The following is a 23,705-nucleotide window of genomic DNA, read 5'->3' as shown; positions in this document are numbered from 1 at the left end:
TTGAGGCTTGGGTTCAAAGGCCCTCCACATTTTCACGAAAGCCCTTAGTGGGAAATGGTTGTGGAGATTTATGATAGAGAAAGATAATCTTTGGTGGGGAATCATTGCCATGAAATATGGGCTTCAGCACAATGATTGGATCTCTCGGGTTGGTAAGGGACCATATGGCGTAGGGGTGTGGAAATACACATTAGGAAAGGCTGTAATGACTTCTTTTCTTGTATTAGATTCCAAGTGGGGAATCATGACAACATTTATTTTTGGCATGATGTGTGGAGTGGTCAGGATTCAAGAGGCTCTTTGTGTCTCTTTTCTTGCCATTTATAACTTGGTATGAGACAAAGATGCCTGCATAAGTCAGCACCTTCATACAAAAAATGGTTTTTTGGAGCATCCCTTTCTGTAGAAATGTGGAAGGCTTTGAACTCCTTCAGCTCACCGACTTCTACATTGATCTTTACAAGTTCTAGCTTCAAAACACCTCAAATTTTCCTGTTTGGACTGTAAATAGGAAGGGTGTCTTTAGTGATAGAACCTTCTACAAGAGACTTTTTCCTTTGGAGTCAAGCCCCACTTACTCCCCTTGGTCTCAAATTTGGAGGACATCAGGTCCTGCAAAGGTTGCCTTTTTTACTTGGGAAGCAACTTATGGTAAGATATTGACCTTAGACAACTTGCAGAGAAGGTTGTTCTCTGTCGCAAAACAAATGCCCCTTTTGCATGGCTGATGCAGAATCAGTTCAGCATGCCCTTTTTCATTGCTCTTGGACCAGAGAGAAAGAGGAGGGATGTTCAATTTCAGGAAGGAGACATGGTACTTGTAAAACTAACACCTCAGTTATGGAAGGAGATTAGTAGCAAGACATTGCAGAGGGGATTGATCCCTAAGAACGTTGGTCCACTTGAAATTCAAAAAGAAAGTGGGAAATGTTGCTTACCGATTGAAGTTGCCTGACATAGTGAGTTTCTTGAAGCCTTACTATGTAGAACTCCTAAATGAAATCAAGAGATAAGCAAAGAGAATAGTTTGACGAGTATGTTGACAAGATCCTTGATTACAGAAGTAAGGGACAAAGTAAGAAAAATTGAAGAACCCATTACTTGGTAAAGTGGAAGAGTTTGTCAAAAGCATAAGCCACATGGGAAAGAGGTGTGGCACTATGGCAGTTTGAAAAACATAAAAGGGACTATGTTGACAGCCTCCCAACAAGGACATTGGTGCCTTTTGGTGGGGGTGGTTTGTCAGACCCTTGATTACCATGACATTGCCAAGGCAAATGGTGTGGGCAGCTCATGTGCCAAGGCATTAGCATCAGATGACTTGTCATGGGTTATCTTGAAATTTGGTGAATTTACAATTTATATTGCTAAGGGAGGAGCACATAGATGCTAAGTTGCCTATTTGACATGGTTAGGGATGGACATGGTTGGAGCCATGGGCCTTGACAAGGTTGTTTCAATGGAATGATTTCGAACCTTTGGTTGAGATCAGAAGGTTAACTCGGGTTTGTCAAGTGCCTCATTGACATATGGTGCTGCTTGTATGTGGGAATAAGTCATGGGTAAGGGGAAACCATGCATGCACAAGGTGTTGATCGGTAGCCTATAGTCTGTGTTCAGTGTCAATGCCAAATGCTACAATGTTGACTAGGTTAGTTGTTACATGGGAGTTTTCCTTGTAAAGATGACATATAGGCTTGTTTGAAGGGTTAATTTGTGGGTTATGCCTTGTTAACAATGTTGGCTGCGTCTAGCACAACTTGGGCAATTGAGATTGTCAATTGTAGACCCTAGGCAGTTGGGGGTGTCAACTGTTGTTAAAATGACATGTTGGTGGCGTGGGACTCTAGAGGGAATTTGTGCATGATCTTCTTGCACATGAAATGAGTGTGTCATTCTTTTCTTTGAATAAGAATAAGGTTGGGAGGATTGCTCCTGTAAATTGTTGCCTCGTGTCTTTACACACACTAGTAGGATTAACCAACGAGTTTGAAATTGTGTCATTGGCTTAACCAAGTGAACCACTTGGTGTCATCACAGTGTCAAGATGTGTGGTGTGAACATAGACCCTGTGACACTAGGCGTAGAGCTTGTAGAGGACATGGAAAATGTGGTTAAGATGGTTTAAGTACTTACAACAAAGATCAATAACGCTTCAATAAGAAAGTGTGATTCATATGTTAAAGGCAGTATTAGGAGGGGAATGGTGGATGTGTAATAGCTTGGATTGAAATAAGAGGTTGAAGTAGGAGGGGCTATTTGAGAGTAAGGATTTGACAATTCTGTAGATAGAAAAAATGGATTTGACAATAAACTTTACGAGAATATTGTCCTAGATTGTGTAGGGCAGTGTGGAAAAAATTTCTTATGATTGACCCCATGCTATTGGACTGGAGGCTTCTTGTTGTGCTTGTTAGTTGTCAACTACATGTTTTGTCTCTTTTAAAATTTTTTTTTTTGTTTTTCTGACAAGATTGACGGAAATTTAATGATGTACTTTTTTATTCTTTGTGGATGAACAAAGACTATTGGTTGAGGAAGATCATGCAAAACACTCATTTAGAGTTTTTGCATGTTAGATCAAGTGATTAAAGGAGTATTGGCCCTTTAGTTTCAAAGCTTTGAGATTTGAATGGGAAGTTTCAGAAAAGCTGTAACTTTATTTGCTATCCCCATGCTTTGTCAATAGTTAGACCTTTGTTATAAACATGTTCATGTAACACCTTGGCATGAAACAATTGGTTCTGTTCATTAGGTTATGAATCATTGTCCGCATCGATAGAAAATTCAAGGAATCTTGAGAAGTACAAAAAGTCAAGTTTTTGGGTACAACATATTATATGGCTCATAGGATTAGTTCAAGTGAAGGGCACACACTTATTGTTGTGACAAAGCACAAATACAAACTTTTATCAAGCACACAATTAAGAATCAAAGCACACACGAGATCTAACATGGTTCAATGCTTTTAACTTGCCTATGTCCCACCTTTCACATAAAAAATCCCCTATCGAGAGTAACTGAACGAATCTCTGCAAACACGCCCGCTCTTGCAAACACTTTATCTCAACCCCAATCCACAATACACCCAAACCTCAAACACACACACTCATGAGAGTGTATCTTATAAAGCTTTAAATTGTCTTACACCTACCTTACAAAAATCCCCTTCAAACCCTAAAACCATGCAAAAATTACTCTTTTACACCTGGCTTACATGTGTAGGGTGTTAAAAAACACCTAACTTACATGTGCAGGATATTAAAACCATGCAAAATCATGGACTAAAATCCCCTTCATGTATTCCTCAAAGTTATCCCTAAAAGGGTTCTAAGTGGTCAGGGTGATAAGAAAAGGTACCTCCCTTCCTCATATTCTTCTGTGCAAACATATCCTTTGTTTTGCTGAAAAGTGTACTAGCAATTGGCCACTTTATTCCATGCAGTCAATCTTCTTTATGTAGGAGGTTGACCACTTGTGCATGTGTTGACGACCTTTTGCACATGTGGTTGAATAAGGACCTTCATTTTACCAATTCAATCCAAATTATTACAAACTTCCACCTTGGCTCAAATTTGATTTTTCACCCCTTGAGCCTGATAACTTTGACTGCTCACCAATACAGAAACTTTCTTGGAAGTTGGCTTTTGCTATTCAGAGACCAAATCTCTCTTTCAGGCAAGCAATTTTTATTCCAATTAAATTTCTCAAGCACCTTACACAAATTCTTCATATTCTTTGCATCATGGGACCCATGAATGTATTCACACCTTCGTAAGTCCACCTCGAGCGGACTATCAATATCCCAATTGCTTAGCCTTCTTAATGAAATATTATTCTTCCAAACTTTTGGCAAATGCCTTACCTTTCCCTACTCCTTAACTCTAGGCCATTAGCCATAATCATCGAGCACTCACAATCTTCATAGCTATCAAATGATTCTCTTTTCAACACAAATAAGGGAACATCCTTAATCAAGCAAGCATGTGTCTTCCATCTCTTCATTCTCCCTCATCATCAACACACTCCCTACACAATTCTCATTGCTATCACTGACACGAGCCATTACATTTGTTGCTCTCATTTTTGCTTGTCTCCATGACATTTCATTGTAAGTTTTTGAAATTCTTAATCTCCCTTCATCCTGTTGCGAGCATATTTGATATGCCATTTCTAATGGCAATAGTATTTCTCTTTCTCACTCCAATTTGCTTGAGCTCAAGAGCATGGTCTAAATTTCCCCTTTCAATATTCTTTGGCTAATAGTGCTCCTTTGTGTAGCCACGAGCTCCACCTTCACTACTAGTTATCAGCTTATTCAATATCTCATTCTCCAATATTACAAACTCCTTCAATCTCTCATTTACCAATAACAGGATTGCTAAATTCCCATGTGATTTGGAAACAGAGATTAACCCTAAAACCATGCAAAATCCTTGGGACAAAATGCTTGATGTATACTCCTAGAAGTTTTGAAAATAATTTTCTGACATGGCAGTTAACTGCCTTGAGTGAGGTGGTCGACCATAGACCAATGAGTTTTTTTTTTTTTTTTAAAAATATATATATAGTGCATGAAAGTGCACTACCTTAACATAGGGGATGTCCTTCACATGGTTGGTCTACCACCTGCTTGATTTGACAAATCTTGCCATGTCTTTGCATTTATATAGTTCTACATGGGCTCTTATCACTGGGTAAAGAAAATTATTTTATTCAATATGAGAACTTTGAGGCTTTGGACCATTTCTTAGTTCTTATTATCCAAACCATTTATGAGTATTATGGTTATTCATATAAATTATTTTATACCAACACAAATTGTGTATGTTCCATATCTTGATTTAGGGATAGAGATATTTTTAGGAGCTAGGATGGCTCAACTTATTGTTTGTATTTCATATAGAGAAAAAACTATCATGATAGGAGTGAGAATTTAGGTATACTCCCAAGAGGGGTGGGGGGTGAATTGGGTTTTAAAATTTCTTTGTAACTTAGGTTTGTAAATACCTTTAAGTATTACCCTTTTCAATTTTATTTCCAATAACCACACAATCAGCAACCTCACAAGTTCAGTTAATAATCCTTTGTTCAATCTATTATAAATTAATGATATTAAATACTAACTGTTAAATTCTAATAACAAATATCAATCTCAGACCTTCAATATTCAAAATCAGAATTGTTCTTCAATAATAAATATTAACAATATCAAGAATAATTTCAGAGATTTGATTTAATAAAGCCTAAAACTTTCCTTCAATGTAATAATTAATTTAACAAATTAACTTCAGTTGTGATATTCAAAAATCAGTATTCAATTTTACTCTTAGTTTGTTAAATCAATCAATGATAAACAATATAGTTTCTTGATCTCAAGTAAGAACCAAAATTAGAATTTCAGCAACTTCCAATATGCAACAAGTTCTCAATAAACATACACCCAAATTATAAACTTGCAATAAATAAAGAGATTAGTGCCGCAAGAGGCGGAAGACCAAATTTTTTACAAGGTTTGGCCAGAAGCCCACGTCATTGCCCCAAGCAACATGCTGTGAGGATTTTCCTTTCCTAACTTCATTACTAGGTGAAGTTACAACCTCTCTCCTCAAAGGTGGTGTTCGCCTCTCTAACGAGAATCCCCTCTCGCTAGGCAATGATCCAACAATCTTGAATCGTCAAGAAAACAAGAAACAAAGAGCAACTTTTGTTAGTACAAGTAAAACTCTTAGTTAGCATATTTGTACAATTGAAATACAGCAATATACTTCAAGCAATAAACAATATAGAAGAGTTGAATCAGCTTAGTAGAATATCAACAGGGTTTTGATAATTTGAATTGAAATTCTCAGTAGAAAAGGTCAGAAAACCATGGGTTGTTTCAGCAAGAGCACAACTTTACTTTAGAAAATATTTCAGCAGGAGAACTTTGAATTTGTAATTTTAATGTGCTTGATTGTTGTTTTTAATTTTGTGAAATTAACAAGTATTTATATAGTAAAGTTCCTTGACGTTTTCCCCAAGTTTCTTATAGTATTTCCCAAGTATTTTCCAAGTTTGGAGCTCAAGAAATCAAATTTGGAAATCTTTCAAACGCTATTTAAAAGTTAAAACATGAACTTCAGTTGACTGTGACATGAGGGTCAGTCGCCCGAGCTTTATAAGTTCCGCGTATTTTGAAACACAGTATTGGGTTAGTCGACTGTACTTTAATGAGTCAGTTGCCTGTCTCGGTTCTGTTTGCTTCTTAAAAAACTCATAAAAATGTCAGTCCCCTGATGATATTACATCAGTCGCCTGTCCTGCTTTCAACTTTTTATATTTTCATAAATTTGATTTGAATTCTTAACTTTTATCTTGGAAAAACGTATGTCAAACTTTAAAAACATTTTCCATGATTTTGAAATAAGGTCTCTAAGTCAAAGATTTTTCCTAAGAGCTTCATGCATCAATATTGAATTGTTGAAGTACTTACATGAGACTTGTATATGATAAAACTATCTTAAACACTAAGTCTTCATGCTTCAGCTTCCATGCTATGTCCAATTTGAAATTCTTCCTTTAATATACTTTAACATCCATCATAGCTTATTGCCTTGAGTATAAACTTCATTCATTTTCTTTAAACACATGAACTCGATCTCATAAGCTCTTTTTGAAGTCCTGATAGATACTTAATCAAACAAAAAAGTTAAGTACAAAACCCGGGAGGGGGTTAGCAGCAAACAGAGGAGCCGGGGAAGCCAGCGTGAGCTCCAAATCTACTCACTATTTCGTTAGTGCCCTATCACTTGAAACTGCATTGAGAACTTAGGAGAGATGGGATGTGTTATGGCATTCATTGTCTTCAACTTTATGTAACTTTTTGATGTGATTATGCTACTAAACATATATATAGTCTTGAACCTACATGCATCCATCGAATAAACCAGTATAAAGGGAGAACATGTACTAAAATTTAAAGATAAAATGATGAAGAAGGTGACTAGATGATAGAAGATAACACAGAAAGTGACCCCCTTTGGAAGTCTAGTTCTATTAGAATTATAGTACAAGAGGTTTTATGTAAATATAAAGTGACAAACAAGATGGATAAAAAGAGTTGGGATGAGGATGTCCAAAAAGCAATTAAAGCAAAAAAGAATGTGGTTTAAGTTATGCTAATAATGCAGAAAAGTATAAAAAGGCAAGAAAAAATCCTAGCAAATTAGACTTGACAATATGGAAAAATTGTTTACTAGACTAGACAATAATGATTGGGGAGAGAGATATTCAAATGTGTTATGACTAGGGAAAGAAACAATCGAGACCTATCTAATATCAAGTGTATGGGTTATGGAAAGTGAGGGCAATATTGGGTTGGTTATATAAGAAATAAAAGGAAGTTGCCGAATTTATTTTAATAAGCTATTTGATGAAATCCAAATAAAAGGCGAAACTTAGAATTGTCACATGAGAGAAATGCTGAAAAATAAAGATATATCTGCAAAATTATTAGTGTTTTTTTATCATCATATATCAGCAAAATTATAGTATATGAAGTTAAGTATTCCATTAAAGAAGAACAATGAAAAAAAATGTAGGACTAGATGACTGTCATGGAGAGCTCTGGAAATGCTTAGGAGGTGATGGGTGGTATATTAACTAGTGCATTTAACAAAGTTTCACTAAATAGGCGCTGGATGAATGCACTTTTAAGTTGTAAAGTTTTCATGGAAGGAACTTATGATCATATGATGAAATTTTGGGAAAGGGTGATTGAACAAAAACAAATGATACATTAGAGTTCAAAAAATCAATTTGGTATTATACCTAGAAGACCTATCACTGACGCAATCTGTTTCTATACCAGAAGGTTGGGAAATCTAAAACTACTCATTCTACTCACACATGATAATTTAGCTCATTAGAAGGATCAAGAGATAACTAACCACCCTAGGGGATACTTTGCAAAGAAACTCATCAATCATGGTGTCCACCAAGAAGATGCATAGCTAAATGGTTATTGTGTTTCCCCTTAGAAGATACTTGTGGCATAGAGCCTTACGAAATTTGGTTTGGATGAGAATGGGTGGGATACCAATGCTAGTTTGAGATCTTCTTTGGGGAGTCCATAGAGGTCTATTCTCAGATTTATTCTCTATTCACTCCTCACTAAATTTGAGGTGGGTAGGGGTTCCTAAATTCATTTTTAGGAAGACCCATTGCTTGGGAATGCTTTTCTTCCCCTTCTTTCCCTGATCTTTTTAAATTGAGTTTTGAGCCGAATAGAGTTATTTCTTTCTTAGTTGGAAATTTGAGTAGCGCGTTGGTTTCTTGGAATCTTCACTTTACGGAGGCTCTAAATGATAGGGAGATGGTGGAGCTGTCATCCTTCATGTCCTTATTTGATAACTGCAACTTGTCCTTGGGAAGGGATGTTCATTCTTGGTCTTTGGATCAGCTAGGGCTGTATACTTGCAAATCATTCTTTGAATTCTTGGTGTACTCCCAACTCTTCTTTTGCTCTCTATCCTATTATTTGGAAGGTCAAAATTCCTCAAAAAAATCAAAGCTTTTACATGGTTGGTTGTGCTTGACAAAATTAATACCAATAACTTGGTGCAGATAAGGTGACCTTTGAAGGCTCTCTCCAGATGCTTGCATGCTCTGTTAGGAATTCCAAGACGGCAGCCCATCTTCTTTTGCATTGCGAATTTGCTTGGAGGATTTGGACAACATTCGTATCATGGAAAGAGTTGGGTTTCTTCTCCTCCTTTGTGGAAGATTTGTTAGCCATTTCCTTTGCGGTTTGTTGGAAAAGGACGGAGGGGGCAGCTTTGTGGAAGTGTGGCTCTTTGGTAGTCGTGTGTGGTTTTGCTGAGCGTAATGCACTATAATTTCTGGAAGAAGTCAAACTGGATCTAGTGGTGGGAAAAGATTCATGTAATGGATCTTTATGGTGTCTTGGGTTTAATTTTTTAGGTGCTAGTATTCTGGTTTACAAAAGAGATGGGAGGAACTTGCTGGTTTGATTTTTTTTTGTCTCTTTTTTTGCTGTTTTGTTGTTCTTTTTTTTTCCATTTTGGTCCCATTTTTTATTGGAAAATATCTTAGTAACTTGTTGGTTTGATTTTTTTTTTGTTCGCTTTTTGTTGGTTCTTAGTTTTTTTTTCTGTTTTTGTCCCAGATTTTTATTGGGAAAATCTATTCTCCTTGATTCTTTCCCTTTTAATGAATTTCTTTTGCTATAAACATGAAGAGATAAACAGGCCAAGGCTTCTATACATTCATTATGAACTCAGATATGCTTATTTAAATTCAATCAGAGTGTACACACACACACTACCTGGTCAAGCATTAACGTTTTGCACTCTACGGCCGCAAGTGTCGTATTTGTTTAGAAGATTAGAAAGTGGAATATAATGTCAGAATTCCAATATTAAATTAGTTTATGACTTTTATATATTTTTTTAGAGGAGTTTGAGGAATGGTGTGAATATTTTAGACATTCAACTTTGAAATTAGTTTATCATTTGAAACACCTTGAACCGTGAGAAGATTGGAAATTGCTGTGTTGGGAAAAAAGTGACTGCTGTATCAGGAAAAAAAAGGAGATGGGCTATTTGAAAGGGTAAAGGTTAATTCGTAAAATATATTTTTTACACATTTATTCTTATTGTGAAGAGTTATTAGTTGAAAATATGTAAAATTTGAGGGGTATTGGAGCAGTTTCTTGGTAATATGATTCATGAAAAATGATGATTGAAAACTGTTATGGGTTTTTTTGATTAATAGTAGGCTAAGTATGAAACAACTCTCCGAGGATGGGAAAATGCCGAAAATAAGGTGCTGTTTGGTATCATTGTCAAAAATTAGAGAAGCAAAAATAAAAAATGAAAATAAAAAACCAGAAATAGAAACTAAAAATTAGAAACTAGCAATTTGTTTGGTTAACATTTATAAAACCAATACATATTAAAAATTAATTAAAAAAATGATAATTTTCATCTTTAAATCAAAATACTCTAAAAATATGATTAAAATAATAAAATTACAAATAATATTACATTAAAAAAATTACTATAATAAAAATAAAATTTATAATAATTATTTTTCTGAATTGCTCTACTTTGTAAATTTACTTTACTATAAAAATTGAAAAATCGTAAAAGTATTTTGTAATTGGATTTATTATTATTTTTTGAAATTTATGTATATTTTTATTTTAATTATATTTAAATTCATATGATCATTTAATTTTGATTTTAATTTAAAAGTATATAAAATGAATAATTTAATCCATAAAAACTATTTCTGGATATTAAAATTTTTGGCAACCAAAACAATTGAAAACCATAAAATCTGGTTTTGAATTTTTTGACAATTAGTTGAAAATCAGCAATAGAAACAGAAAACTAAGAACATAACCAATGCGTTTTTATAATCTGTTTTTTCATTGGAGAAACAAAAACAGAGAACAGAAAACAACAACGATACCAAATAGGCCCTAAGTTAGAGACATTTCCTAGAGCTGGCACAATTTCAAGATGTCATTTGACTGATAGACTTAAGGATGTTAAGATGAATAAGTAGCAATATAGCGATCAATAGGATACAAAAATTTAAGTAGAAGATGAGACAGAATATAAGGAATAATTTCTGTAATGGTAGCAAGTATGTTGGAGAAAAGATTAAACTCGATGGTATAGAAATTCATAGCCCTAATAGATTTCTATACCCTTGGATCTTTTGTGCTAGTTGAAATAATAACTGAAGAAGATGTAATACATAGGGTTGAAGCAGTGTAAAATGGTGCTGCTGTGTGATTGTAGCGAACCCTTAAATTAAAAGGGAAATTTTATGGGATGACTATAAGACTAGGCTATAGATTATGGATCAAAATGTTGGGCAACTAAGAAGCAACATATAAAAAAAAGTAAAAGTTGCCAAAATGAGAATGCTAAGGTGGATGAGTTGTATAATGTATGCTAAGGTAGATGAGTTGTACAATGTTAAAAAATAAACTAAGGAATACATATATCTGCAGTAAATTATGCATAGAACTTGTAGAATATATGGTAAGGGAGGGCAGCTGAGCTGGTTTGAGCATCTGCAATGTAGGCCAAATAGTGCAAGAGTTTACTAGTTATTGAGTGGCAGTAGAAAAGGTAAGGGCAGACATAAAATAACTCGTAATGAGACTGGAAACCATCAGACACTACTAAGAGTAATTTGATTCAGATGAACACTATTAAACAAGAGGGAAACCAAGAAGAGAATGGTTGCAGGGTGAAGCTACATTCCACCCCCCCCCCCCCCCCTCCACCACCCTAAAGTTGAAAATAATTTGATGTTAGGATTTATAATATTAAAGTTTGTCTCATATATTTCATTGTATTAGACCCCCTTTCTCTTAATATGCAGTTCCCCCTTTCCTTCAATTATCACGTATAAGTACACGTGGTAAATAAGTAGCTTTTGCATGTACCAAAAGCCTCTTAAATGGGAAATTTCTTAGAAGTAGTTGAGTAATGCTTATGGTCTCATATGAATAATATACAAATCTTGAGTATAATAAAATGTTCTGCTCTAATAGTATAGGCTGTATGGTATATTATAACGAAGTAAACAATACATAAAATTTAATTTATGCTTTTTTTTATTTTATATATTTATAAAATTATCTTATAATGTATTTACATTATAATAGTGTTATTGCAAAATATTATAATAGTTATAAAAATAAAATTTATAATATTGAAAATAGGAAGTGAAATTGTTTACTACATTTTAATAAAATGTAATAAGATTATATTAGGATATGTTGTATTATTATATAAATTTATATTTATGCTATTATATATATAAATTGATATAAAAATGTGTTTATCTTATGTCATATTATTATTACACTGTTATTATATTTATAATAATAAAACAGTTAATACTATTGAACATTTAAAATAACAAAAGCATAGGATAATTATTTTCTGCCCCCTACTCCGACCGATAATGTAGCAGCCTTGTGCATTGAGCATTACATTTTTTTTAATGATAATATATTATATATTATTATATTTTTTTTATCACTATTATATATTAGTATATTATAATGATACATTTTTACAATTGTACATATCATAAAATGATAATATATTTGACAACGTACTAGTATAATAGATTATTATCATTAATATTAGATGTCTTGTTGGTCAAATCCATTTCCAAACCCTATTTTTAACTTTAGGACTTGGGAACAATTAAATATAAACAACCATCCCTTTGTTGATTGCATGGAATTTTTAAATACTGAAAATGGGGCACTTAAATTGGCCATTAGATTTAATTAATTAATTAATTTATTAAGCCATCAAAAGTCATCCTTCTTGACATTTTCATAGTCCAAACAAAATCCAAGAATTTTTTCTTTTTAATTTCTAGCATCCTATTTATCTTTCTTTATGATGGTTGCAGGATCGGCCCTCTACAAAGGTTCATGCTGCCCCCGGGGGTGGATCTTCTCTGGATTACCTATTTGGTGGTGGCAGTAAATGATATGCATTCACATCTTCAAAATGGAAGTATTGTTTGCCTATTTCTAATGGGAAAACTCTTGGAAAGAAAAGAGGCAGTGGGGGCATTTGTCTTAAAAAAATGGACCCAAAAAAAACTTCCAATTGTTCCATGTAGTATGAATGTGTGTTGTTGTGGTTGCTGTTTCCTGGGGATTATTCAAAAAAACACTAAAAGGGGCATTAGGCCTTTCAGATGCATTAAAAAAAAACATTTTGTTTCGCAAAGCTTCTCGAAGTAACAAAAATTTCTCGATGCATTAGCCTCCTATTTTAATGTTATCAATCGTTAAGGTTTCTTGTTTTTTTTACTCCCCATGAATCTGGAATTGTGAGGCAGGGCTGGTTTACTTGAACTTTCTTTTCTTTCTTTGGCTTTAACGTGGTCCTCACCATAGTATTATTCCTCTTTCAATTAGGGCAGGGGGGAAAAAATTGCACTGGAGGGTGCCCCATTTTAATTTTGCTCGGAAAACTTTTAAGAAATGTTTTTAGCAATTTTGGTTTTCGTGGGAAGAAAAAAATGGTGGTGAAATTATGATAAGATTAAAAAGGAGTAAAAAAACTAGATTTTCTTATTACGTTCTATTTGGGGAGTTGCTTGTTACGCTTTGTATTTTTTTTGTTCTTTAGCAGGGGGAGGTATTCTATTGGCGCCTCTTTATTTGATGAGTTATTTTGAAAAACTCCGATTATGATAGTTGAGTTTACATCTGGGAACATTTGCCGGGAATAGGATGGATGCATTAAAATTGCTATTGGTTGACCCTCATCTTCATGTTTGGACAGAGGGTTTTAGATTTGGGAGTTGAATTAGATTTTGGAATTAAAAAGTGATGTTGTTAAAATTGTATTGGAAATTTATTTGAAATTTTCAAATTGCAAGTCGAAAAATTCATTGGCTTCCAAAACACGATCTCAGCCAAAAACAATGCCAGAAAGAAGCTTTGTGGTTTGTTAGTGTAGGTAGTTGAAAAACTAAATAACTATTATTGCCAATTGTTAGGGTTATGAATAGAGTCATGTTATTCCCCATATTAAAAAACTATAACAGGATAAAAAAAAACTTAATAATTTCAAAAAGGGTTAAAAATATATTTTAATTGAAAAACTAAATATTAAAAAAAAAAAAAGGGTTATTTTATCTGTTTATTGGCTTAAATCAAATACTAGTACATAAGGGGGGGGGGGGGGGAAAAACTTTTGGGTTAGTTTCTATAAAAAACATTGTTGTAAAAATGGCGGCTAGTTCCAAAGGTCCATTATTTGGCCTTATAAATCCCACTATTAAAATTTAACGCAAACTTTTAGGTTATCAAAGACTGAGTACCACATGAAAAAAAAAAAACCCCGGGCGGTTTGGCTCAAGGGGTTAAAGGCGGGGGGACTGGGACGTGCTTGGTTGGGAACCCAGGGGAGGGAGGTTCTTTGAGTAGGATTTTCCTTGGCCTCCCACTGAGCCAAAATTCCTGATTTATCTTCTCCCTACAGGGACCGTGGGGGGTTGGGGAATTGGTGGGGTGTGGAGGGGATTTAGTGTCTCCGTTGTGCGTGACCATTTTTGCCCCTAAGGGCTTGCTTGGTAAAATGGCCGGGCGAGGACGGCCAGGACGTTTACTCAAAAAACAAAAAAGAGAAAAAAAGAAAAAAAAAAAAAAAAAAAGGGAAAAAAAAGGATTTACCACATGAAAAGAAATTTCTTCTTATCTTTTTCACCCCAATCGTAATTTTCCCACACGTGGTAGTTATGAGACTTGAATAATGCCCTTGTTGTTCTGAGTGTAAACAAAAAATTCGGGGGGCCATAGCAGTTCAAACCTTCAAAAAATATCCAAAGTTATTCATCTGTAGTGATCGCACCGTGGGTTAAAGTTTCCAAAATTTACATATCATAATCTTACAATTTCATTACTGGCCAAATGGCTTTTGAAAAAATTTAAGAAAAACAAGCTACTAAAAATCCTCCCCTATTTTCTGATAACCCAAATCTTGTTACTTAGGCCATGGAATCCCGACGGCCCGTTTTGCTCTTCACCCACTTCCATAATCACATCTCACATGTCAACTCAATCTTCCTCCGTCTCCTTTCATTATTAACTTTCTTTCATTCCAACAGGCATTCCATGTTTCACGAGGCCGGACTATTTTTATATTTTTGTTAAAATGGAATTCGGTGCGGGTAGTTAAAAAGGGGCCACTTTTTACTTAAAAAACTAGGGTGTCTACGTTTAATTCACAATTATCCATGAAATTACTTTTTTTCATTTAGCAATTCACTCAATACAAAGATAAAAGCGGGAAAGGGGAAAAAAACAGTAAAAAACAACAATTATGAAAAAAGTAGTGGGCACGTAAGTAGTAAATAATTAAAAAAAACCCAAAAAAACCGCAATTCATTAATAGCCGCCTCCGTTTGAATTATGTGTTTAGGCATGGGAAAGGCAAAGTAGTTAGAAAAAATAAAATGAATTGGTGAAAGAAGTAAATTAATGAGACTTTGTATTTATGATTAAAAATTAAAAACTATCTTAAAAAAAAAAAACAACTAAGTCCTTCATCTTGCTTCAGTTTCATTGCCTATGTCTAATTTGAAAACGTCTTTCCTTTACTTTAAAAAAAAAACATTCCATCATAAGCTTATTGCCCTTGAGTATAAAAGTTTCATTCATTTTCTTTTAAAAAAATGATGAAAAAAAAAAACTTGATCTTACATAGCTTCTTTTTCGAAAAAAAAAAGGTTCCTGATAGATTACTTAATTTCAAAACAAAAAAACCCATTGTTAAGTTCAACACCCTTTGAATTGTTATCATTCCCCCAAAAAAAACGGAGGGGATTAAGTGCCTTGTAAGGCCGTCAAAAAACAGTGGGGAGGGACTCCAAAAAATTTTTAAATTCACTATTCGTTTAGATGGCCCTTAATTCAAACTTGGAAAAACAAAAAAAAAACTACCTTGCGGAAAAACACTAGAGAGATGGGGAGAATTGTGTTATGGCAAATTCATTGTCTCAAAAACTTATGATAAAAAAAACTTTTTTGATGTGATATTTGCTGACTAAAAAATATATATAGTTCTTGGCAAAACCTAAAGGGGCATCCATCGACGAAAAAACAAAAACCGTTATTATTAAAAAAGGAAGAGAACCATTGCTACTTAAAAAAAATTCAAGAAAAATTGGATGGAAGGGAATGTGGGAACTAGATTATAGAAGATTAAACAAAACAGGAAAAAAGGTGGGACCCCCTTTGGAAGTCTAGTTCTATTAGAATTATAGTACAAGAGGTATTCTGTAACTTTTTGGTATTTTTTTATCGCAAAAAAATTATTAGGAGCTAAAACCCGCATCAGTTCGTAATTTGTACATAACTTTTCCATCTGAACTCCGATCGAGATGATTCAAAATTCTGGAGAAAGATGAGAAGATTATCTACAACTTCCATGTTTTGCTTTTTGAGAGAAACGAGCTCCAAGAAGATTAAAATTGGCCTTATTTGCAGAGAAAAAAATGAGAAATAAAAAAAAAATTTTAAAACTTGATGTGACCCGGCCATGTAGCCGGGTCGGATCTGGTTGCTGGGTAAGGGGCAACCCCCCTCCCCTATTTATTTTATTTTTCTTCTCCTCAACTCCCTTGCACCCCCTCTCCCTTCCTTCTCTCACTCTCTCATTCTCCCTTCTCTCCCTCTTCTCTCTTAGCCCCCAGCTCCCATTCTTCCTCTTCCCTCTCTTTCTTCCTTTTCCTCTTCTATCCTTCTCCTTATCTCCTCTCCCTCTTCTCCATCTCTATTGAAACTCCCAACCGAGACCTCCAGGCTCCTGCTGCAACCTTCACACATAGCTGCTCCGGCCACACCCGAGAGCTGCATCAGCCACCTGAAGCTTCCTATACCCGTGAGAACTTGAACCTGCTGTTGTTTTCTCCTTCTCTCCAGCCGCAACCTAAACTTGCTGCTGCCAGGCTGCTGGTACTTTGCTGAGAGGAAGCTTTCTACTGCTGTTGCTAGAGATTGGAAGCCGAACTTGTTGCTGCTAGAGATTGGAAGCTGAACTTGCTACTGCTGTGTTGCTGGAGGCCACCATTGATGCTGCTAAATCGAGACTCGAAGCTCCTCCCTTGCACTGCTAGCTGCTCCTCCACTTTCCAGCCCAGCCACCAGCCACTGTTCACGACTACTGCACAACCTGCTCCTCCACTTTCCCCCCTCCCCTATTACTTGTTTGCTGTTGTGTTAGTGAATTTTCGCTGTTTGCATTGATGTTTGATGCCATAAGTTTGTGATAATTTGAATAGACCGTCTAAATTTCACATAACACCAGTAGGGACACACAGAGCACAGAATCTGACTGTTCTCCTATTAATTTTACGAGTGATTCTGAAATTGATTTGAGCAATCTGTTTGATCAATTTTTTGAGGAAGTCATGGTTGCACCTGCACCACGTACACTTTAGGATTTTCTACAGCCTACACGCATATCTACACCTTTATGCATTGTGTTGCCACAAGATACACCAAACTTCAATATTAAGCATGTTATGTTATCTGTGATACCCCAGTTTCACGGGATGGATTCTAAGAGTCCATACGAACACTTGATAGATTTTGAGTTGGTCTGCACCACTTTCATTAATAGGGTTGAAACTGATGAATATATCAAATTTTGCTTGTTTCCCTTTTCTTTGAAAGATAAGACAAAAATCTAGTTTATTTCTCTGTGACCTAACTCTATTACTAGCTGGGCTGAAATGTAGCGTGAGTTCTTACATAAGTTTTTTCCTTTTCAGAGAACTTAGTACCTGTAGGAGTAGATCAGTCAGTTCATGCAAAAAGGTGACGAGACATTCCAGCCTTGTTGGGAGAGATTCAAGGACCTAATGAACATATGTTCACATCACAGATTTGAATCTTGGAGGTTAGTGAATTAATTTTATACTGCTTTAATCCGTATATGTAAACAATTTGTCCAAATTATGTGCAACGGGGAGTTCTTTCACAAGGAATCAGATGAGGCTCTATCATTCTTCAATTATTTAGTTGAGAGTACCCAACAATGGAACACATATCATGAACGGGCACAGATAGCAGCACAACTTCTTAGATCGATCAGTAGTGGAGGCAGATACGAGGTCAAAGAGGAAACTCGCTTACAGGCTCTTTTTGCTGCGTTGTCTAAGAAACTAGAGGTTATGGAATTAGAAAAGGCGAAAGCTGAGGATTGCTTTATCTATGAGACCTCAGACCACAGAATTTAGGATTTTCAATTATTACCAGTATGGCAGGACAGTAGATCTGATCTGGTGCCATCGGCGAATTGGGTCAACAAAATGCAGAATCAACCATTCTCAAACACTTATAATCCAGGATAGAGGAATCATTTGAACCTCTCATGGAGGAATGATCAGCCTCGTTCGTCATCCTCACGGTATCAACAAGTTCCTCAACCTTATGCATCGCCTCCGTAACCGACATATCACCTAGTTCTAGCTTTTCAACCGCAGTATCAGTTGCAAGTGATTTCTCAGAGCTATGCACCACCGGGATTCCAACCAACTCTAGCTCCTATTCCAATAAAGAAATCTCCTGATGATAGCATGGCGCAGATGGTGAACATGCTCCAACAATTCATGTAGCTTCATGCCACAACCACCGCAGAATTGAAAGATGCTGTGAATAAGCTAAGTACATAGTTGAATACCCTAGAAAAAAGGAAATTTCCTGCACAACCTCAGCCTAATCCCCAGGTATATAGATAGCAACAACAACCGGTGCACAATGTTTCAGGGGATGCTTTTGAGTCAGCTAAGGCAGTTATTACTTTGCGAAACGGAAAAGAAGTTGCCTATCCTAAAATGCCCACTGATCAATAAACAGTTGCTCCAGCACCTGAAGTGACAGCTGAGACAGATGAGGGAAAAGAAAAATCAGATGAAGTCAGCTTAAGTTTAACAAAGTCAGATAATAAGAAGGATGAGCCGGTTAAGGAGTATCAACCCGTGGTACCGTATCCTGAGCGGTTGACATCTGGTCAAAAGAATAAGTATCACATTGAGATCCAAGAAATATTCACATAGGTGAATATCAATATTCCACTTCTAGAGGCCATACAACAAATCCCTGCATATGCAAAATTTCTGAAAGAACTATGCATAGTAAAAAGGAAATTGAATGTGAAGAAAAATGCTTTCTTGACTGAGTAGGTTAGCGCGTTGATATTAAGTTAGACTCTGTAGAAACTTAGAGACCCTGATTCTCCCACTATTTTGATCATGATTGGTGAATCTCGTATCGGGAGAGCTTTACTTGATTTGGGGAGTAGTGTGAACTAGCTCCCGTTTTTGATATATGAACAACTGAGTTTAGGTGAGTTGAAGAAAACTACTATGATGCTACAGTTGGTAGACAGATCTGTTAAAGCTCCGCGAGGCGTTGTTGAGGATGTATTGGTTTAAGTTGACAAATTTTACTACCCCGTGGATTTCGTTGTTTTGGATATGCAACGGCTTGTTTCCACCATATATCAGGCCCTTGTTATTCTTGGTCAACTATTCCTTGCTACTTCTAATGCCCTAATTAATTGTCGAAGCGGAGTACTTAAGCTCACTTTTAGGAACATGACATTGGAAATGAACGTATTCAATGCTCACAAGATGTCAAGTGGGTGCGATGATGCAGAAACACATGCAATTGATGTAATAGATAATTTGGATATTTCAGAGCTACTATTTGTACTTGATGTTGATGGCGCGCTTGAAAATGACTTTCCTGAACAGTTTGAGGAATTTGATGAAAAATTGCTAGAATCGGAGGGGCAGGTTCTAGAGATAGATGGTACTCCTTACGTGTTGGATGCAAGTTACACAAGTAGTTGGCGTAAGCCTACATTTGAGGCCATTAATTTGCCAGAAATTATGAAGTCATCAAAAGAAGAAACTCCAACACTTGAACTGAAACCATTGCCTGAAGAGCTGAACTATGTTTTCCTAGGTCCAGCAGTCGACACATTCCATGTACTAATTTCTTATCACCTTACTCTTAAATAGGAAACTGAGCTATTGCAGGTACTAAGGAAGCATTGCGGAGCGATAGGATGGACCATTGCAAACATCAAGGGTATCGACCCCTCGATTTGCACTCACAACATCTTCCTAGAAGGAGATGCTAAACCAGTTCGAGATGCACAACAGAGGCTGAATCCAACCATGAAGGAGGTGATAAAGAACGAAGTGCTGAAATTATTAGCTACCGATATCATCTACCTGATCTCTGACAACAAATGGGTAAGCCCGACATAGGTAGTTTCAAAAAAATCTGGTTTGACTTTCATTAAAAATGCTAATGGAGAATTGATCCCATCTAAGAAAGTAACGGGTTGGAGAATGTGCATTGATTATCGTAAATTGAATTCGGTTAACCGAAAAGATCACTTCCCATTATCTTTCTTAGATCAGATACTCGAAAAAGTAGCTGGTAATTCATTTTACTATTTCTTGGATGAATTTTCTAGTTATTATCAAATTGCTGTAGCACTTGAGGACCAAGAGAAGACTACTTTCACTTGTCCCTTCTATACCTTCGCCTTTTGCAGAATGCCATTAATGCACCTACTACTTTCCAGCGCTGTATGATGAGTATTTTCTCTGATATGTTAGATGATATATGTGAAATTTTCATGGATGATTTTTTTGTGTTTGGTAAGTTTTTTGATATTTGTTTGGAAAATTTGACTGCTATTTTGAAAAGATGTGAGGAAAAGAATTTGCTTTTGAATTGAGAAAAATGTCAATTTATGGTAAGTAGTGGTTTAGTACTTGGTTATTTGGTTTTTGAGCATGGTATAGAGGTTGACAGGGACCAAGTAGAGCTGATTTCCCAGTTACCTGTCCCTAAGACAGTTAGGGATATCCGTTCTTTCCTTGGTCATGTCGGCTTCTATAGGCATTTTATTCAGGGTTTTAGTAGTATTGCTAAACCATTATGTACTTTGTTACAGAATGAGACTAAATTTTTGTGGACCAATGAATGTCTACAGGCTTTTGAAACGCTAAAGAAACATTTGACTATTGTGCCTATCATGCAACCTCCTCGGTCGGACTTACCATTTGAAATCATGATTAATGCTAGTGACTACGCCCTAGGTGCCGTTCTGGGTCAAAGAATTGATAACAAGCCGTCTGTCATTTATTATGCGAGTCGAACTTTGAATGATGCTTAGAAAAATTATACCACCGCTGAGAAGGAATTGTTAGCTACTGTATTTGCCTTAGAAAAATTTCTTTTTAAGGAAAAATTTCTTTCTTATGTCATTGGATCGCTTGTTATTATTTTTACTGATCACTCTACTCTGAAATATTTGTTGGAAAAGAAGGATGCTAAACCCGGGTTTATAAGATGGATTTTACTTCTCCAGAAATTTGACATCACTATTCGAGATAAAAAGGGCGTGGAAAATGTTGTAGCTGCTTATCTCTCTTGTTTGTAGTTACCTGAGGTGCTTGTATCTCCCTCTCCCTTAAATGATATTTTTTTCCATATGAGTGTCTTTTTGTAGTGTGGTTTTTTGATATTGTGAACTATCTTGTCACCGACCGAATGCCAGAACATTGGTTAACTCAGGATAAGCGTAAGTTCCTTGCCGAGGTAAGACATTATTATTTTGATAATCTGTATTTGTTTAAATACTGTTCTGATTAGTTGGTGCGTAGATGTATTCCTAATGTTGAATTCACTTTTGTGATGCATTTTTATCATCGTGGGGCATGTGGAGGTCACTTTGCTGCAAAGAAAATCGTTTAAAAAATTTTTCAAAGTGGACTCTACTGGCCTACTATGTTAAAAAATGTTGAGAATATTTGTAAAACATGCGAGGCCTGTCAGAAGTAAGGAAAAATAACTACAAAGAATGAAATGTCTATGTTCTCCATTTTGACTCTTGAAATATTTGACTGTTGGGATATTGACTTTATGAGACAATTCCCAAACTCTTTTGGGCATTCTTTCATTTTGGTTGCTATGGACTATGTTTCCAAATGAGTGGAAGCTATACCTTGCAGAACTAATGACCACATGGTTGTCATCCATTTTCTCAAGGAGTTATTTGCACGCTTTGGCATGCCCAAGGCGATCATTAGTGATGGAGGGTTGTATTTTTGTAACAAACCTTTTGAAAAAACTCACGCAAAAGTATAAAGTGATCCATAAAGTCTCTGCTCCCTACCACCCTTAGACTAATGGTCAAGTTGAGTTGGCCAATAGAGAGATCAAACTTATACTTGAGAAAACTGTGCGTCCTAATCGAAAGGACTGGTCAGAAAACTTGTTGATACACTCTGGGCTTACCGAATGATTTTCAAGACAAACTTAGGGATGTCTCCCTACATGTTAGTTTATGGTAAGACATGCCATTTACCTGTTGAAATTTAGCATTGTGCTTTATGAGCTATAAAATAGATTAGCTTTTCACTTGATGATGCCAAGGGTTTAAGGAAATTGTAGGTATGTGAGCTTGAAGAGTCTAGGAGGGAAGCCTATGACAATGCTCGCTTAGCCAAGGAGCGGATGAAGTTGCTAAATAACAAGAAAATCAAAGACTAACAACTTTTCTTTTCTCAACAAGTGCTTCTCCATGATTCCAGATTGCATGTGTTTCTTGGGAAACTGAAGTCCCGATGGGACGGCTCGTACGTCGTTGAAAAAGTTCATTCTCATGGCGTGGTAGAGATTGTCGATCCAAAGAGTGGCAACTGCTTCACAGTTAATGGACAACGTCTAAAACCCTTCATGACTCCATTCGATCCCAATAAAAAGATTTTGCAGAGAGTCCTCAGACCTTTCTATATTACTGTTTTCTTTTTCATTTTTTTTCTTTTCGTTTTATTTGTTTCATATGCATCTTTCTTTTGTTTTGTTTCATTTGCATTAGTTGGTAGTGATGTTCTATTAGTTGTACACCCGTGCATAGTTTTTCTATTTTCCCTACGCTTTACATTGAGGACAATATTTCACTTTAGTTGGGGGGGGGGTGAGTATATGTATGTGACACTGTGCACGTGTACTTGTTGGGTTTAAAAAAAAAAAAAAAACCAAAACAAAAAAAGAAAGGAAGAGTAGTAAGGAATTACACTAAATTATGTCATGATTAACACTGACTTATACCCTTCACATACTTGCATATAACCTAATAATTACACACTTGAGTCATTTATGTGTAGTTTATGTTTATATGATTGTGTAACTCTATGAATAATTGATTGGTAGTACACTCGTGTTAATCTGGCTATATAAACTCTTGTATTTACATAACATTTCATGAGGTTGAATAGACACATTCATGTGATTCATTGCACTTAGGGTTCCCTATAAGTATTGAGAGAACACCCGTGGCGACTATGACACCTTGTGAGGTATCCTTGAGCTACTTATCATCCTTTTGACTGTTAACATCAAATTAGAGTTCATGAAAATCGATTCTCTTTTCTTCTGAACGATTCTTTATACACTAGTCTCTATTTTTGACTTGCTAACCTAGAGGTGACATGTAGTGGGGAGATAGAAACCTAGGTCTTGTAGCCTGCTCAAGATGTGAGGGCTGAGCCACCCCTAGAAATAGACTTAGTTCATGGACCATTGTTTAAGCTTAATTCCCATTGATGGTATGAAGACAACAAAAGAAGTGTAATGATTGTTTAATTGACCAAGAAAAGAAAAAAATTGAAGAATGAGCAGAAGAAAAAATAAGAAATAGAAATGCACATGAAATGAAATGCTAATGCCTGTTCCACAGAAATACCACAAAAAAAGTCAAAGACACGACACATGTTCTCCACGTATGAAGATTTTTCAACCGTTTAATGCCTCAGATGTATTCATGTCAAGTTTTTGAATAAGTTGATCGAGGGTGGTCTCAATTGGACATGGCGAGAAGGTGAGAAGATGCTAGGGTGAAGGACCCGACACCTCATAGATAAGCTAGATCCTTCTCAGACTAGTCCACTCCATATGCTTGGCGTTTGTTCCTTTCAATATGTGAGATGTTTGATCGCGACACTCTTCCTCACATATGATGAGCGATCCCATTCCGTTTGAGTGTTCTTGAGGGTATACCAGTTAGGTCGAGTCAAAATGACCGCTTTGTAGGTGTCCACTGGTATCTTAG

At 35.8% G+C, this 23,705-nt stretch overlaps 1 protein-coding gene across 4 annotated transcripts in view; it reads left to right on the top strand.

Moving 5' to 3' along the window:
- The window catches only part of LOC131154593 (protein SPIRAL1-like 2), a 93,198-nt gene that overhangs the window by 6,649 nt on the left and 62,844 nt on the right, over nucleotides 1-23,705 (top strand). For 2 of the 4 annotated variants that reach the window (XR_009136520.1, XR_009136521.1), the window contains exon 3: nucleotides 12,457-12,613. Coding sequence is in view for 2 of the 4 variants with exons in the window: in XM_058107499.1 (XP_057963482.1) it covers nucleotides 12,457-12,537 (81 nt within the window). In the remaining 2 variants the exon portion in view is untranslated. Of the gene's footprint in view, nucleotides 1-12,456; nucleotides 12,861-23,705 lie in introns of those variants that run through there. The other 2 variants (XM_058107499.1, XM_058107500.1) reach the window with 1 other exon arrangement.

This window comes from Malania oleifera, chromosome 4, assembly GCF_029873635.1.
Source record: "Malania oleifera isolate guangnan ecotype guangnan chromosome 4, ASM2987363v1, whole genome shotgun sequence".
Lineage (NCBI taxonomy): Eukaryota > Viridiplantae > Streptophyta > Magnoliopsida > Santalales > Ximeniaceae > Malania > Malania oleifera.
This window is presented reverse-complemented; position numbering and strand designations above follow the sequence as displayed.